Source organism: Loxodonta africana, chromosome 9 (genome assembly GCF_030014295.1).
Source record: "Loxodonta africana isolate mLoxAfr1 chromosome 9, mLoxAfr1.hap2, whole genome shotgun sequence".
NCBI classification, from domain to species: domain Eukaryota; kingdom Metazoa; phylum Chordata; class Mammalia; order Proboscidea; family Elephantidae; genus Loxodonta; species Loxodonta africana.
In genome coordinates, this window is record NC_087350.1 from 44,341,527 (window position 1) to 44,360,600 (window position 19,074).

A 19,074-nucleotide genomic window follows, 5' to 3' on the forward strand; every position below is an offset into this window, starting at 1 on the left:
GTACTTTTTAGTCTATCCCCCACACCTCTCAGAAATCTCCATCAGTATTAGTTTCAAAAGCAGTTTTACTGAAGGGAGGATGGACACTTTTGGAATTCTTCAAAGGCTCATCCAAACCATCACCCTAAAATCACTCTTAAAGCAAGAGGTAATAATCCTGATGCCTCAGATGTTTGTATGGCCTTGGCAAGGTTAACTCCTTATTTAAAGCAGCCTTTCCTTACACTCAGTACTTTGAGGCACTTCCTTCTGTAGGAGCTCCTTGGGACACCAATACACCAATACAAACAAATGCAACAGACACAAAAGGGAGTGGTCTTGAAACACAAGTGGGAGTGGTCTTTCCTCCACATTCACACGCACATTTTGGATTACTAGTTCATTCACCTCATGTATTTCAAAAGTGCTTTCCCCACTGGAATCCTCAATCTAGGTGGTTTCATAGATCTAATAAGAAACATACTCTAAAAGGTACGAGGATACATTTTTCTCTAAGACCCCCAAAAGTAAAAAGGTCAGATTCTCAAATCAATTGGGACTAGATCACAGGATAAGGTACCATATATACGAAAAATACAAGTCAGAGAAAACATTACCAGGTTACTTAAAAATAAATAAATAAAAAGTCCTGATGATTAATGAACTAAAAATTCAGTCAAGTGTTCAAATTTGCCTTGTTAGCTAGGGCCAAAGCTTTGTAGCCCTTTCATTTTTAAATCATTCACTGGGAGAGGGGGATGACCAAAATAAACATTTCTAGTCCGTTTTAAATTCTAGGACAAGAGTATCAAAAACTGACCCTCAAAGATTGAACTGCCCAAGCGACAGGTCTGAATTAAGGTGCACAGTGCATCCAGAAACCACGGAAACTTGGGCTCTAAAATGTGATTATTCCAGGCACTAATGTGGGGTGGTCCCGCTCCCAAGTCAGAGCCACCTATGCCTGCGGTACGATCCTTCCCCTGGAGTTAGCATAATTTCAAAGTATCCCATATACAAGAGAGAGAAGTATCTTGCCTACCGATACTTGGAGAGTTTGTTTTGAAGAGTTGCTTTCTTAGCAAATATTTTCCCTCACTCTCTACCTTTAAAACAAAATCTGCACATAATTTTCCATGCAGTTTATAAATTTATGCTTTAAAAGTAATGCTGGGATAAAAAGCTGTAATGGTTATATTCTTTTTTCTTGGTTACATGGTGTGTTCTAACTGTGAAAATTAATTGAACACTTATGATATATGGATATGGTATATGTATACATGTATATGTAATGTATAAATATATTTCAACTAAAAGTAAAAAAAAAAAAAAAAAGAAGATTTGGGAAAGAGAAGACAAAATGATACAGGCCTAAGCAGTTAAACATACTCTGTCTTGACCAACCATCACAGGTAACGGGAGCCTAAAGCAAATCTGTGTATGACTTCGGATGCTTTCTTGTTTACATGCTCCCTTGTTTTGGTTGTTCTGTAATTGGTAACTATTTACAATGCTTTCTTCCCTAAGAAGACTCTAAGTTCTCTTATGGGTTGCATGACGTGCTTTCCATGTTTTTTAACATGTCTCAGAAGGCCTGGAGCAGTGTTAGGGACACAGTAAATGCTTGGTAAATACAAAAACAAATTGGGGGGGTGGTAATTTCATCCATACTACAATTCTATTCTCTTAAAATAACCACTTCAGAGATGTCACCATCCAGATATCTATGTACATACAAATATCAAAGTAACCATAACTAATACATATAGGAGTACCTGCTTTATTTGGAGTAGAAAACCCAAAGCCTTGAGATGCCACACTTCCTCCTCCAGAGCTAAAAGTGCCAGCCGGTTTCTGTTCTCCAAATGATGAGCTGGTGAATCCACCAAATGTCTTGGCCCCACTGTTTCCGAATAAGTTAGAGGTATCTGGAGAGATGAAGAACTTGTGTGAGGGAGACCCAAGGCCAAGAAATGTCCTTATTTACTTTTCAGAAAAAGAAAAAATAAACCCTCAGTTGGGTGTTTGGGGAGAAAGGAATGACAAAGAAGTCTAGGATCCAAGGGAGCTAAACTCTGGAGAAAGAGATACCCTCTCTGACTTTTATACATCTTGATTATACGTTTTTAATCATTTTGACAACCAGGGTCAAGATTTCCTGACATGATTCTATAGGCACAAAATAAAGCGGCAGCAGGAGACATCAAAAGCAGGCCCTATATAAATGCATTAAAGAATTTCCTTTTTATACTAGCTGAAGAAACGGAAAGGGCCACATAAACCAGAGACTCCATCGGCCTAAGACCAGAAGAACTAGATGGTGCCTGGCTACCATCAACGGCCGCCCTGACAGGGAACATAACAGAGAGTCCCTGACGCAGCAGGAGGAAAGTAGGGTGCAGAGCTCAAATTCTAGTAAAAAGACCAGACTTAGAAGGGACCCCAAAGACATGGCCTCCAGACTCTCTGTTAGCCCAGAACTGAAACCATTCCTGAAGCCAACTCTTCAAACAAAGATTAAACATAAAATCATACTCGTGAACAGAGTGCTTCTTAGCTCAAGTAGATACTGGAGACTAAAAAGGAGCTCCTGTCCAGAGATGAAATGAGAAGGCAAAAAGGGACAGGAGCTGGTTGAATGCACATGGGAAATCCAGGATGGAATGGAGGAGTGTGCTGTCACATTATAAGGAGAGCAACTAGGGTCACAAAACAATGTTTGTATAAATTTTTATATGAGAAACTGACTTGAACTGTAAACTTTCACTTAAAGCACAATTAAAAAAAGAAAAAAAAAATCTTTTTAGAAACTCATCTGTGTGCCCACAATGATATCAAGTCTACCCAGCAACAGATGACCACTATCTGAGCTTTACACGAGACTGGTTTCTGTAGAGTAACAGGGCTTGCTTTCATCAGTTTCTTCACATAAAGACCCACTTCAGTTTTTGTCAAACTAGGGAAACTACAGCTAGGACAAATCCAAACCTAGCATAATAGCTTCAAATACTTACAGCTAAGTTTGGTATCCTTGCCATTGCCTGATCTGTTCAGAGGGTGGTGGGGAAACAAACATCATGCTGCTTCTACTTCTGAGCCAAAGGGAACTGGACAAGTTTTAAAGGATGCAAAAGAGGCCAGCAAGACTTCCAGGCTAATTTCCTCTTTTGAAGAGGTCCAATTGAGCTCTTGACCTTTTAGATGCATATCTAGTACGTCACTCCTTCAACCACTTACTGAAATCTGCTCCAAGAATGAAAGGAAAAAAGAGTAACTACTAGATACTTGCCAGCCGTTTCTTCTCATTTTGAGTTATGCCACATCAGCAAATGAAGGCCGCAAAGGCTCGACTCCATTCACATCAATAAGGTCAACTCTACTTTGAGAAGGCAGCTCTTGCCCAGTCATATTCTGAGTGCCTTCCAACCTGAGGGGCTCATCCACCTGCAATATATCAGACAATGTTCTGCGGCTATTCATAAGGTTTTCACTGGCTAATTTTTTTAAACTTATTGCCAGGTCCTTCTTCCTAGTCTGTCTAAGTCTGACAGCTCAGGGGAAACCTGTCCACCCTGGGTGACCGTGCTGGTATTTGAAATACCAGTATCATAGCTTCCTGTATCACAGCAATACACAAGCCACCACAGTATGACAAACTGACAAATGAGTGGTGGAAACACCCGTTAATAATCGGAATGTGGAATGTATGAAGTATGAATCTAGGAAAGTTGGAAGTCTTTCAAAATGAAATGGAATACATAAATATTGATATCCTAGGCATCAGTGAGCTGAAATGGACTGGTATTGGCCATTCTGAATCAGACAACCATAGTGTTGGGAATGACAAATTGAAGAGGAATGGTGTTGCATTAATCATCAAAAAGAACATTTCAAGACCTATCCTAAAGTACAACTCTGTCAGTGATAGGATAATATCCATATGCCTACAACAAAGACCAGTTAATACAACTATTATTCAAATTTATGCACCAATCACTAATGCCAAAGATAAATAGAAGATTTTTTTTTACCAACTTCTGCAGTCTGAAATTGTTCAAACATGCAATCAAGATGCATTGATAATTTCTGGTGATTAGAACGCAAAAGTTGGAAACAAAAAAGGACTGGTAGCTGGAAAACATGGCCTTAGTGACAGAAACGATGCCGGAGATTGCAAGACAGAATTTTGTAAGACCAATGACTTATTCACTGGAAATACCCTTTTCAACAATATGAACGGTAACTGTACACGTGGACCTCACTGGATGGAATACAAAGGAATCAAGCCGATTACAACTGTGGAAAGAGACAATAGAGAAGTTTAATATCGTCAGTTAGAACAAGGTCAGAGGCTGACTATGGAACAGACCATCAATTGCTCATATGCAAGTTCAAGTTGAAGCTGAAGAAAATTAAAACAAGTCCACAAGAGCCAAGTACAACCTTGAGTATATCCCACCTGAATTTAGAGATTGACGCACTGAACACTAACGACTGAAGACCAGACGAGTCGTGGGGTGACATCAAGGACAACACACATGAGGAAAGCAAAAGGTCATTAAAAAGACAGAAAAGAAAGAAAAGGCCAAAATGGATGTCAGAAGAGATCCTGAAACTTGCTCTTGAACATTGAGTCCCTAATGGAAGAAAAGATAAAGTAAAAGAGCTGAACAGAAGATTTCAAAGGGTAGCTCCAGAAGAGAAAGTAAAGTATTATAATGAATGTCCAAAGACCTGGAGTTAGAAAACGAAAACCGAAGAACATGCTTGGCATTTCTCAAGCTGAAAGAACTGAAGAAAAAATTCAAGCCTCAAGTTGAAATATGAAGGATTCTATGGGGAAAATATTGAACAATACTTGAAGTATCAAAAGAAGATGGAGGGAATACACTGAGTCATTGTACTAAAAAGCACTGGGCGACATTCAACCATTTCAGGAGGTAGCATATGACCAAGAACAGATGGTACTGATAGAAGTAGTTCAAGCTGCGCTGAAGGTACTGAAGAAAAGCAAGGCTCCAGGAATTGATGGAATACCAATTGAGATGTTTCAACAAACAGATGCAATGCTGGAAGTGCTCACTTGTGTATGCCAAGGAATTGGGAAGATGGCTATGAGGCCAACCGACCAGAAGAGATCCATATTTGTGCCCATTCCCAAGAAAGGTGATCCAACAGAATGCAGAAATTATTGAACAATATCATTAATGCCACATGCAAGTAAGATTTTGCTGAAGATAATTCAAAAAAGGTTGCATCAGTACATCAACAGGGAACTGTCAGGAATTCAAGCTGGATTCAGAACACGTGAAACGAAGGGTATCACTGCTGATGTCAGATGGATCTTGGCCAAAAGGAGAGAATACCAGAAAGATGTTTACCTCTGTTTTATCGACTATGCAAACGCATTTGACTGTGTGGATCATAACAAGTTATGGATAACACTGCGAAGAATGGGAATCCAGATCACTTAATTATGCTCATGCAGAACCTGTACATAGAACAAGAGGCAGTTGTTCAAACAGAATAAGGGAACACTGCGTGGTTTAAAATCAGGAAAGGTGTGTCAGGGCTGTATCCTTTCACTATACTTATTCAATCTGTATGCCGAGCAAACAATCTGAGAAGCTGGATTATATGAAGAAGAATGCAGCATCAGGGTTGGAGGAAGATTTATTAACCACTTTGTGGTATGCAGATGACACAACCTTGCTTGTTGGAAGTGAAGAGGACTTGAAGCACTTACTGATGAAGATCAAAGACCACAGACTTCAGTATGGATTACATCTCAACATAAAGAAAATAAAAATCCTCACAACTGGGCCAATAAGCAACATCATGATAAACAAAGAGGAGACTGAGGTTGTTAAGGATTTCATTTTACTTGGATCCACAATCAACACCCGTAGAAGCAGCAGTCAGGAAATCAAAAGACACACTGCACTGGGCAAATCTGCTGCAAAAGACCTCTTTAAAATGTTGAAAAGCAAAGACATCACCTTGAATACTAAGGTGCACCTTACCCAAGCCATGGAGTTTTCAATCGCCTCATATGCATGTGAAAGCTGGACGATGAATAAGGGTGGCCGAAGAAGAACTGATACCTTTGAACTGTGGTGCTGGAGAAGAATATTATATTCCACAGACTGCCAAAAGAACAAACAAATCTGTCTTGGAAGAAGTACGACCAGAATCCTCCTCAGAAGCAAGGATCGCAAGACTAAGTCTTACCTACTTTGGATATGTTATTAGGAGGGATCAATCTGTCCTTGGTAAGGTAGACAGTCAGCAAAAAAGAGGAAGACCCTCAATGAGATGGACTGATGCAATGGCTTCGACAATGAGCTTAAGCATAGCAAGGACTGGGAGGATGGTGCAGGACCAGGCAGTGTTTTGTTCTGAGTCAGAACCGACTTGACAGCACCTAACAACAACTAATAAAAACTGACATGAATGAAAAGGTTTCTGTTTGTTACAAGAAATGCAAACCTGCCAGGCAATATATAAATAGCCAAAGGCATTTACAAAGAAGAGGAATGGAAGCAATCACTCAGATAATACAAATAGTACACTCTATTTCAGGAATTTTCTTTCAAACCCCTCTTTTTTTTTTTTTTTTTTGTGGGTGGGGCAATTCACACTTTCTCACTATATTTTGATAATTTTTTAAATTAAAAGTAGTTTGCAACCACAATAAAGCAGAGAGACTGTAACCCAAAATGGGAGGATGCCCAAAGACACATGCATAAATAGGATGCTGAAATGATATGCTCTGGGTGGGTAATGAAGAGCTGACTCTGTATGTCACTGACAGAGATGGACAAACAGTGCACAAGGCCAGTTTCTTCCCCAGCCAATCAGAAGCTGACAGTGAAGGTGACTGGAAGGGAAAGTAATTCCCTCTCAAAACTTAGCTGTTTAAAGAGGTGTTCCCGCACTAACCTGTCAGTTCCAAGGTATCTCATCTTGCTCTACTTCTAATCCTACCTAATATGAGATGCAATGTTTTTAATACTTCCAGTATTAAAGTGCTCCTTATCTACAATCCAGGAATTGACCTATCTTATCTCAGGGACCCTACCATCTCAAACTGCTGGGTACCAATAACATAGTATCAGGGTCTTAGGTGGTCCCCTATTCTGTAAAACTACTGCTGACAGTTAGGGAGCCTGACTAAGGACCTGTATATTCAAGGTACCAGGCAATAACAGTTGGGTTGGCTAAAAATTCCTTTTTATCACTCTCATATACAGTATCACATGATTGTTTATCCCTGGTGATATCTACAAAACACCCTCTTGAGCAGTAGCAGTCTGATCTTTCCCTGAATGAGGAGAACTGGAGGTTACATTTGATTTGTCGGCAGCAGCATATTTGATTACTAGAGACAGAAAAAGAGGCTTTTCGGCCATTCCTCTTACTTGGTATTTCAAGAACATAAAGACTATAATTTCCTGACATTGTTAGTGCTAGCAATGCAAAATTCTGAAGAAGAAACAAACTCAAGTGCAAGATCAGGCTGGGTCTCCTTTTGGAGAAACTCAGTGCAACCATATGAAATCAGAGGTTAAATAATTTTACTGGAAGCATACTGGGAGACTTAAATTCCTGAGAAGTCAGAGAACATTTAGAAGCCTTTTGATATTATGATCTCTTTAAGAATATTTGTTTTTAAGATCTTCATAGCATGTTGTAGTGGGAAAAGCCCCAAGAGTTTTGCCAGGCGACCTGAGTTAGAATGCCTAAAAGCTGCATGACCTTGAGCATGGACTTAACCTTCCTGAAGTTCCAGTTACTCATACATAAAACGAGGATAGTAATTCTGACTAAGGGTGTGAGGATTAAATGAGATAATATATACAGAGCACCTAGTCTGGCATATAGTAGACTCTCAGAAAATATTACTTCACTTCTCTGTTCTCCTTTAACTGTTCTTCGTTCCATATCCCAGTCATGTTCAATATAAAAAAACTAAACAGGTGAGCAACAGAAAACTAAATCTTTTTCATTTGGTAAAAACTATAAGAGTTAAACCACTAAAATTCTAACAGTTGTCATCTGCAGTCTCAAAAGGAGCTTGGCATATTAAAATGTTTTACAGTTTACTTAAGCTTGCTCTGAAACAAAGTAGCCTAAAACAACTTCCTCCTCTCTCGATCTCCATGGTCACCAGTGAGTCTCTAAGTTCTCTGCTAATGGCTCCAACACAGCAGTCTCTAGCTTGTGAACATATGTGAAAGAAGAGAGTATCTTTGATGTTGGAGCAATATTTCATTGTAGAAGATTGTTGTTCATTGTGGATAAATCAGTCAGTAAGAAAACAAGGTCTGGCTTTGCAGAGCCATCTGACGACTGATACTTTGGGGTAACAAGTACATGTAAAACTAGTATCTGCTCTGGCACAACATGGATCTCTTCAGTCTTTTATTTGGCAAAAATCGACCAAATTAAATTATATTTGATAAAAATTGGATATGAATTACATTTGAAGTTAATATATATCACAAAAACCAGGTCAGAAGGGGGTTCTCAAGACGCTCCTCTCCAAGAGACTGTCCAAGCCATTTTCTTAAAGAACAGTTGTGGAAGGAGCCTTGTGGGCCCAAATGATTATCAACAAATGGCTTCTTCATCACTTGAGTCATATCTTTTGGGCCCTTGAGCAGACAGAGACAGAAAGAATGTGCAGAGAAAGATACTCAACAGAGTCCTAAGGACAAGATGCAAGAAGGTAATGAGTCCTTATAGATAAAAATTTACAGCGGTGTTGAGTTTTAAATGACCTTGGGGATTAATAGTTTATCTTTGGTAGAGACTCTGGGGAAGACAGAGAGAAGAAACCTTTACAGAACATGCCAACTTCAAGCAACAGTGTACCTAGCTTGTCTTTCTTGGTCACAACCATAATTTCAATTACTTCTCATGGCTACAGAGAGTAGCTTCAGGACTAAACAAGAATTACAGAATTAAGCAGGCTGTGGCATCAATTTCACAAAGGAAACTGATGGTTCACTCAATTTGTGCTCAGATATCTATGCAAGGAAGTATGTTAGATGTCATGCAGAACATGCATAAGGGTTGTCAAATAAGGCAAACCCGGGAAAAGGTACATTACACTACAAGACTGGAGAAGATCTCAGGTGGCAATGTGGTGAACCAGAGCTCTGGAGACAAACCTGGATCCAGCCTTGGCTATACCAATTAATAGCTGTGTAACCGTAGTAAGTCCACATCCCCTCTCTGAGCCTGTTTTCTTATATGTAAAACAGGGACAACCACATCTAAAAATATGTTTCAAGATGTGATTAGACTGCATATATTGAGCATCTAACCCTGATGGCGTAGTGGTTGGTTAAGTGCTACAGCTGCTAACCAAAAGTCTGGCAGTTTGAATCCACCAGGTGTTCCTCGGAAACTCTGTGAGGCAGTTCTACTCTGTCCTATAGGGTCGCTGTGAGTCGGAATCGACTCCACGGCAATGGGTTTGGTTTTTGGTTTAGCACACAATGCGTGATCAATAAAGGTTAGTTCCCTTCTACTTGATATTACGTGAAGGAATGGAATACAAAGGCTGCAGGATTTCCAGGGAGGGAGCGATCACCATGGACCTGAGTAACCCTTTGAGAAAGCTGCACAGAGGAATAGACTTAGACTCAGCTTTAAAAGAACGGTAGGTTCAGAGGGGTGGAGCAGAGGGAACAGTGTGAACTCTGGCACTGAAACAGGGAGAAGTAAGGTATGTGAGGCAGAGAAAGAGAGACAAATAACATGCAAGCAGACAACTGGATGAAGCAGAGGCAATGTGCTGTGGAAGAGAGTCAAAGTCAGAACGTCAGTCTAAGGCATTGGTTTGGATTTTATCCTATTGTCAATGGGGAGCTGTCAAAGAGTTTTGAGTAGGACAGTGGCAAAATAAAGGGAAAGTCTTAAGCTACTCAGTTTGGTATGGATTTTCAGCCTATAGTGGAGGAGACTGGAGGTGGGGAGGGGGTGGAGTTTGGAGACCACTGTGATAACCCAGGTAACTATGGGGGACACACCTCACAATACCAGAAAGAAAAGAGAAAAAGAGAACAGGAATTGTTCGCGAGGCAGGAAGAGAACCACGACAGTCTATTAACACAGTCCAGGAAAAAAATGGTGCTCAAAAGTGTCAGATGTTACAGAGCCATCCAAGGAGAAAGAGGCTGTCACTGGTGATTTTACAGAAAGCATTATTAGTACTGTCATGAGGACAATGCCTTTCCCCAAATGACTTCTAGCTCCCTTCTCCCTCCCTCTTATCCTATACCCGGTCCTTGGGGCTACAGAGGCTACTGCCCCTTTCACTATCAAATCACATATTTAGGTTGAACTGGCTAAAGTTGTGTGATGGATATATTTACCAAAAAAAAAAAAAGCGTAGCTACTGAGGTTGCTTATGTACAACCAAAAACTGCATGGGATCTGGTTCCTTGGTTTAGGGTCATGGTTTCATGGGACATCTGTTAATTGGCCTGGTAATGTTTAGTGGTTCTGTTCTGCGTCCTAGTTTGCTGCGCAATGCCTGGGGTCTTAAAAGCTTGCAAACAGCCATCCAAGGCACAATAATTGGTCTCTGTTTGCCTGGAGCAACAGAGGAAGAAGGAGAGTCAGGAAGAGGGGGAGGATATGGAACATGTGGCTAACTGCCTCCTTTGCTGTGAGACCGGAAGAACTGGATGGTGCCCGGCTACCACCACTGAATATTTTGATCAAAGGTTCTATAGAAGAATCCTGATCAAAAGGGGTAAAATGCAGAATGGAGTTTCAAGTTCTCATGGACTCCAGACTTCCTGAAGCCATGAAGGTTGGATGAACCCTTGAAACTACTGCCCTGAGATAACCTTTAAACCTTAAACCAAAAATATTCCCTGAAATCTTCTTAAAACCAAACAAGAGTTTACCTTAACTTATAAAAACTGTTTGCCTTGAGCATTATGGTCTTTTAAGAACTATCCATATAGGATCAAAGTGACAATAGCAACTCTAAAAATTAGACAGGAATCTTAGGGAGCAGCGAGTTTATGTTAATGGGAAGAACAACTCAGAAAAGGAGTGTGAGAGTGGTTGTACTACTCGAACAATGCAATCAATGTCACTGAATTATACATGTAGAAGTGGCAGAATTGGTGTATGTTCTGTGTATATTCTCAACAAGGTAAAATTTAAAAAATCATACATTTAGTTTAAAAAAATAAAATAATATTAAGCCTTTCCTGTGCCCCTTCAAATTCACTTAAACTTCTCTGAAGCATAAATGTAAACAGCTGGTTCAATTTAATAGCCACCATTTAGGAGGTGAAGACCAGTGGGTGTCTGGTATCAAGAATAGATATGTGTTTATTTTAAACCAGAATTAAAGAAATGGAAGCAATGTGTGTCAGGAAATGTTTAACAACAAGCTGGGAGGGTGGGCAGCAGAGAGAGGGAGAAAAGCCCTGATTTGTAGCATTTGCCAATTTCCATGGTATAAATGTTCTCACTGTGGCTGATTTCAGGCTACCACCGTGACACCACTGAACTTGGATTTCGGGTGGTATGCTCACAGCTGGCTCTCGTAAGCCAATGCAAACTAGATCCAGCCCATCACTGAGAAATGGCAATTCTTTGACAGTTAAGAGCCATGGCATTAGACATGAATCAGCCAGAAGGAAAAGAAATTTTTACAAGGATATGACACACCTGTTTTTAAAAAAATTGGCTAGTAACACAGTCTCACAGATGATAACTTACCTGTAGAATAAAGCCAATTTTCTAACTGGCATGTTGATCATCAAGTGCCTACTGTGTGCTAGAAGCTGTGTTTGTCAAGTTACCTATGGCCTAGTTAAGCTCTAGATCTGCCACTTTCTGGTTTTGTGACTTAAAAAAAATCGCTTAACTGTTTTGGGTTTGTTTCCTCATTGGAAAATGGAGAGAGCTATACAAAGATCATGATTTTCAAAGTGTATGCGATGAGGGGTCTTATGGTTCTGTGGTGATTGCTGGAAAAAGATGGGGACACTATTCATATGTTACCTCAGAGTTCTTGACTCCTGCTTCAGAGTGAACCTACTTTTATCTGTTTTTCATATCAAGATTCTGCTTAAGTGTTCATTTGCAAAGAGTTTTTGGGAAAACTACTAGACTTGATTTCTAAGATTCCTTCATTCTGGGATTCTAAATCTATCCCAGCAGACTGAAAGCTGAGTGACAAAAATTTCTGATTACATAATTTTGTGAGTTAAGAGGTATGTGTCTCTTGACAAGTAATCGTTCCTTACATATTACTAGAGTAGACAGTGACATCAAACTAACGCGTTTGATCCATGAATTCAGAAGGGAGAATTAGGATAGAAAGTTTTTGCTTTCAACTACATGGGCCTTAATATTAAGGAAACATCTGTCTTGTTTGTAGGGCATTAGGTCTTGATTCTTTATGATTAAGATCTACTGCATAGAAGGAGCTCTGGTGGTGCAATGGTTAAGTGTTTGGCTGCTAATGGAAAGGTTGGAGATTCGAACCCATCAGCTGTTCCATGGGAGAAAGATGTGGCAGTCTGCTTCCATAAAGATTATCACCTTGGAAACCCTATGACGCAGTTCTACTCTGTCCTATAGGATTGCTAGGAGTTGAAATCAACTCGATAGCAACGGGTTTGGTTTTTTTGGTTATTGCACATTAAATGAGAGAAGCTAAGATGAAGATGAGAAGTTTCCAACTCCCCACCTCAGCTTCCATCAGCAACAGAATATTTTTTAAAGAGTTAAACAAATTTCTTTCACGTTCAGCCATGAATAAACAGATCAACAAAGAATTTTAAAAATTAGCTGGAGAAGAAGAGCCAATATAGCTACAGCATCAGAGAAAATAAAACAAAAATGTAAGAGATGAAAAATAATGAAAGCTTCAGCATTTGGGTGACAATTCCCTAAAGCAAATGAATTTTAAAGCAAATTCAAAGAGAAGTACTACACAGATGAAAATCCAGATGCCCCTCGTCCACGCATCCCCCAGCTTGTTCTGCTGCCGCTCATTTATGCCTGTCTGTCTGCATTCACTTCAAACCATTTCAATCCTAAGAAGCAGAACGCTGTGGGCCTTGGGAGTACCTCCATACACAGATTCTTGCCCTGCAGGTTTAATGTCTTTTCACGATTATATAGGACATCTCATTAAAAAATAAAAAAATTAAAATAAAAACAAACCGCGCTGCTTTAGAGTAAATATTTTAAATGGGCATTCTAGACCTTTCCTTTCTATATTTGCTACTGAAACTTTTGGTAATGTCATGAGGAAGACAATGTCATTAGAGGGGCTGGGAAAACTCTTTCTCAACTTACTTGGGGTAGCTGTAGATCCAAAGCCCCCGCTGGCTGAGCTGAATGGGTTTTTGTTGGCTGCATCCTGGCTGGGTTTCCCTCCAAGGCCACTGAAGAAACCTCCCCCTCTTCCAGTGTTTCCAGAACCAAACACGCTACCACTGGAAGAGGATGACTGCTAAAAAACAAAAGAGGCAGGAAGCAAGATAGGATGAGAGGTCATTGTAAAATGGCAGGCCATATCCGTGGGCAGGAGGCGTTCACATCTGGTACAAATAGAAAAAGCAAGAGAACTGTGATTAGTCCTGGTATGGGTGCTCTAACCACCACAAAAGAAGCTAGACTCTGGACAGGGACTTCCTTCAAACAAGTTTCTCAAGCCATGCTAACGGTCCTCTGAAAACATGATTTACAGTAGCTGGAACTTCAAATATTTATCTGCTCTGCTGCCTTCAGTCTCTGCATGACGTGATGCCAGGGGCAGGAAAACCAATCCTCAAGGGCTTCCCAAAATGAAAAGTTTAAAAACATTTATAGGCTATTATGAGTACCACTTCTTCTGATTCCTGTAGCATTAGGATGAACTAATCAGCAACTGATGACAAGTGATTCATACTGCCTTTTCTCTCAATTTGTGCACTTTTATTTCATAACGGCTTTTCCAGTGATGCAGAAATTGGCTTAAATTAGCTGCATTGTTGAAATGATGACCATAGCTGAATTCTGTACAAGTTTGCAAATCTTATGTTCAGAGGATGCTGCTAGCTCAGGGGCATATGCTGACTCAAAGCTCTATCAGGCACCAGATACTATATTCTCTGTTTGGAACTGGGTTCTCTAAGGAAGACCAGTGCTAGGTTTGGGGGGCCATTAATATTAGTTAGGAGTAATATCGCCTTGGCTGATAATGTAGAATAAGACAGACTTTTAGAAATGGGTCACTGTGCACAGGAACCTTACAAAGGGGGGCAGAGTGGTGTAGTGGTTCCTCTTAAAATGGGGATAATAAACTACCCACCTCGAAATGGTGAGTGAATTAAATGAGCTAAAACATGTAATGCACTTTGCGTGCTCAGAAAATGGTTGTTGTTCAGTATCCGATAACATACTGAATAACAAGAATAATGACACTGGAGCTGTGATGGAACATCTGTGTTGGGCACTTTTCATTTAATTCTCACAGAAGTCAAACCTCCAGTGGGCTACTTCCAATGCCTGCACGCCTAATGTGTGCACTCTCGCTCAGCTGCACAGCCACCACCTGGTCCGAGCCACTGTCCCCTCTGCCTGGACTATGTGATAACTTAACTGGACTTCTGCTTTCACTGCCATCTGTTGTCACACAGTAGCTAGAATGATGGCATCAAGTCACTCCCGTTTAAAAGTTCTGAAGACTCGACATGATCTGGCCTAGCTCTCTGACCTCACCTTTTAACATTCTCCCCCTCACACAGTGTACAGTTCAATCATGCCTGTCTTTTTGTGCCTTGAACATATCAAGCTAATTTCTGCCTCAGGGCAATGTACTTGATAGTCCCTTTCCCTAAAATGCTCTTTCCTAAGATCTTTGCAAGGTTTCTTTCCTTCCTTTTTTTTAAAAAAACAAAAACAGTTTATTATAACCATTTAACGATGAGAAACTGCTTTTTAAAACTTGGAATCCAATCGTAATAGCATAGGCTTTGGTAACTGGGAAACGGCCTTTGAATGGATAAGACAGCTAATGCACGCACACAGGAAGTGTCAGATTTTTTTAGCTGACTTTTAAGTATTAGGCCAAACACGTCAAAGTGCAAATATATGGGCATTTTTGCTCTACAAAAGAAGTAGTTACCTATGGCTCAACCTAATTTTTAAAATGTGATTTGATAAATATCTGTAAAAATGAACAGAAGTAGATAATACACTTCACTGAAATGATTGTGGATTGCTATTGTGGTCCCATAAATGAGCCAGAGAATCCCATTCATTTGAATTGCGATAAATAACAGTTTTAAAAACTTAATTATGGTAAAATTTTTAAATGTACAAAAAGCAGACAGAAGACTGAAATGAAACCCCTATCACCCAGCTTTAACACTTCTCATTTCATAGCTGACTGGGTTTTATCTCTATTCCTACTTCCCCTTCTGTATTAGGGTGAAGCAGTCTCAGGTATCACATCATTTCATTCACAGATTTTCAAATATAAAACTCTAAAGCATAAACCATAAGCACAATGGCTTTATCATGTTTTAAAAAAATTAATAATTCCTCAACACCACTGAATAGAGAGAAAATTCAAATTTCTATTGTCTCATAAATGCCTCTCTTAATTTCAGTTTGTTTCTTTGAATTAGAACCCAAATAAGGTCCACACATTGACACGGGTTGGTATCAGGGCTTCTAATATCAACTGGTTCGAACCCCTGCTGAGAATTTGAATTTCGAAGAAGTCTCCAGGCGATGCTAATGCAGTTGGTTTGGGAACAACTCTGAGAACCACCAGTAGAGCCCTGGTTCTCAAAATTTATTATACATAAGAATCATCTGGGGGACCTTGTTAAAATGTAGATTCTGATTCCGTATGTGTGTGTGTGGGGTGGGGGTGGAAATCCAAATTCTCAGCAGGGTCCTGGTTCGTATGCCTCTTAAATCTCTTTTCACCTATAGATTCCCCTTCTCTGTCTCTATTTTTCCTTATAATTCAGTTGTTGAACAAAGTAGGTCCTTTGATCAAGAGTTTCCCATGGTCTGGTTGCTGACTACATCCCACAGTACAGTGAACTTGTTCCTCTATCCTCTGTTAAAAAACCCAGATGCCGTGTGAGCTGATAGAACCTGTGGTAACCCCATGCGTGTCAGAGTAGAACCGTGCTCCGTAGTGTTTTCAATGGCTGATTTTTCAGAAGATCACCAGGCCTTTTTTCCAAGGTGCCTTTGGGTAGACTTGAACCTCCAACCTTTCAGTTAGCAGCTGAGTGTGTTAACAGTTTGTACCACCCAGGAACTCTGTTAATTCCTGCAAAGTGTCGGTTGGACCTGGAGACTTGACGAGAATCAGATTTGATTTTGGGGGGCAATATTATAAGCCTGGATCTTTCTTGTCTTTCAAGTCTTAGTTCAAATATTGCTTCTTCTGAGAGGCATTTCCTGACCATCTAACTGAAAACACCTTCCCTGATTACTATCAAATTATCCTGCTTTATTTTCTTCATAGTATTTAACACTAACTGAAATTATACTGTATTATTAATGACCGACTCCATCAAATGTAAGCTCTATGAACACAGCCACTTTTCTCTGCCTTACCAGTGAATTCCGAGGTGAATGACTACATTAAGTTGGACAACCCTTGGTTTCAATCTAAGCTCTGCAATCTACTAGCTGTATATTGCCATCTTAATATTGTATCTTCTGATCCATGAACATGGGGTATCTCTTCACTTCTTTAGATTTTTAATTTCTTTCAACAATGTTTTACAGTATTCAGATCATAACTTTTGCACTTTTTTGTTAAATTCATTCCTAAGTATTTTATTCTTTTTGATACTCTTGTAAATATAATTAAAAAAAAATGTTCTTAATATTCAATTGTTCCTTCCAAGTATATAAAAATATAATTGATTTTTGCATATTGATCTGTATCCTGCAATCCTTCTGAACTCTCTTACTAGTTTTAATGGTTTTTTAGTGGATCTGTTAAGATTTTCTATATACAAGATCATGTCACCTACAAATACAGCTTTATTTCTTCCTTTCCAACTGGAGTGCCTTTTATTTCATTTTCTTAACTAATTGCCCTGGCTAGAATCAAACATGCTTTTGGATTCATCCATATTACTTTCCTTTTACTGCTCAGTATTCCACTTTATGAATATACCACGTTTGCTAGTCTCCTGTTGGTGAACATCTGGGTTGCTTACATTTTTCGGCTATAATAACTCTGCTATGAGCATTCTTGTGGAAGTCTTTTTGAAGATTTGTGTTTCAATTTCTTTTGGGTAAATACCTATGAGTGAACCTACTAAATCTTAAAATTAGTGTATATTTAACTTAATAAAAAATTGCTAGTTTTCCAAAGTGACTGCACCATTTCACACTCTCACCAATGATACCTGAAAAGATCTAGTTACTCTGCATCTTTTCCACATTTGGTTTTGTCAGTTTTCAAATTTTAGCTATTTTAGTGGGTATCAAAGCAGGCCTGGTTGCACAGTGGTTAAGCATTTAGCTAGTAATTCACCAGCCACTCCAAGGGAGAAAGATGTGACAGTCTGCATCTGTAACAATCACAGCCTTAGAAACCCTACAGGGCAGTTCTACTCTGTCACTGTGAATCAGACTCAACTTGACAGCAACAGGTGGGCATCAAATGGTATCTTATTACGGTTTTCATTTGTATTTCTCTAAAGACTACTAATGTTGAGCATCTTTTCATCTGCTTACTGGCCATTTATCTTTGGTGAAATATCAGTTTAAGTTCATTTTCCACTTTTTAGTTGGATTCTTTGCCTTTTTGTTGCTGAATCATAGGTGCTCTTTATATATACTACATATATTCTGGATATTAAACCCTTACCAGATATAAGATTTTCAAATATGTTCTCCCATTTGTAGGCTATCTTTTAACTTTTTTTGGTAATATCCTTTCATGCACAAAGGTTTTTAGTTTTGATGAAGTCCAATTTATTTTTCTGTTGTTGTTCATGCTTTTGGTGTCGAATCCAAGAATTCATTGCAAAAAACGAAGTCCTGAAGGCTTACACCTATGTTTGTTTCTAAGAGTTTTATGATTTTAGCTCTTATATTTAGGCCATCTTTGCATTTTGAGTTGATTTTCGTATATGGTGTGGGGAAGAGGTCCAACTTCATTCTTCTGCATGTGGAAATTCAGTTGTCCCAGCACCATCTGTTGAAGAGACTATTCTTTTCCCACTGAATGGACTAGGCACCTTTGGTAAAAATCAATCGGTCATAGATGTATGGGTGAGGTTGGTTAGCATTTTGTTTAGGATCTTTACATCTCTATTCAGGAGGAAGACTGGCCTATAATTTTTCTTTTAAACTTTTTTTTTACGTTAGGCTCATAAAAGAAGTTGAGGAATGTTCTTTTTTTATAATTTGAAAAAAATGTTTCTATAAGACAAACTTTATTATTTCCTCCTTCAATATTTGGTAGGTATCACCAATAGCTGTGAGTTTTTTGGGGGAGGGACGTGGGTAGGAAAAATTTTGACAACTCATTCAACTTCTTTTAATAGTTATATTCAGGTTTGTTATTTCATCTCAAGCCAGGGTTTTTTTTTTTTTTTTTTTAAACACCCTGACACCTCTTCTGAGAACAGTTTATGTGAGATCATTCCCCAGTTTCTGGGCCAGTTTAAGTCCCAGTACAAGAAGAACACTGGTATCTACTTCCCCAGTGAAGGTCCTCAGCCCAGGCCTTTGGAGTCAGCCAGTCATGCCATCACTACCACACCTTCACCTTGAGCAGCTCCCCCATCCTCATAGACACCCACAGCAGCAAAGGGCTAAGGACCATCACTGAGAAAACTTTTAAGGCTGTCTAATGGCGACTGTGTTTAAGAGAACCAGCGTTCCTACAGGGCTGCCCAGATCTTAGCCACTCAACACTGTGTAACTAGCCACTCAACACTGTGTAACTAGCCACTCTACTAAGTCTGTTGTAGGTTACCTGCATCTGAGTGAGGGGCCAGAATTAAAACACTTATGTTGGAAACATTTTGGGGAAAAAAAAAATCCATTTTGCATAAAATTTAAATAATATTG

At 39.4% G+C, this 19,074-nt stretch overlaps 1 protein-coding gene across 9 annotated transcripts in view; it reads right to left on the reverse strand.

Moving 5' to 3' along the window:
- NUP214 (nucleoporin 214) overlaps positions 1 to 19,074 on the reverse strand; it is a 125,546-nt gene that overhangs the window by 21,397 nt on the left and 85,075 nt on the right. For 6 of the 9 annotated variants that reach the window (XM_023544828.2, XM_010587555.3, XM_064291320.1 and 3 more), the window contains 2 exons: positions 13,324 to 13,480; positions 1,755 to 1,907 (listed from right to left, as the gene is read on the reverse strand). In XM_023544828.2, coding sequence (XP_023400596.2) covers positions 1,755 to 1,907; positions 13,324 to 13,480 — 310 coding nt within the window. Of the gene's footprint in view, positions 1 to 1,754; positions 1,908 to 3,268; positions 3,424 to 6,002; positions 6,126 to 13,323; positions 13,481 to 19,074 lie in introns of those variants that run through there. The other 3 variants (XR_010322990.1, XR_010322989.1, XM_010587556.3) reach the window with 3 other exon arrangements.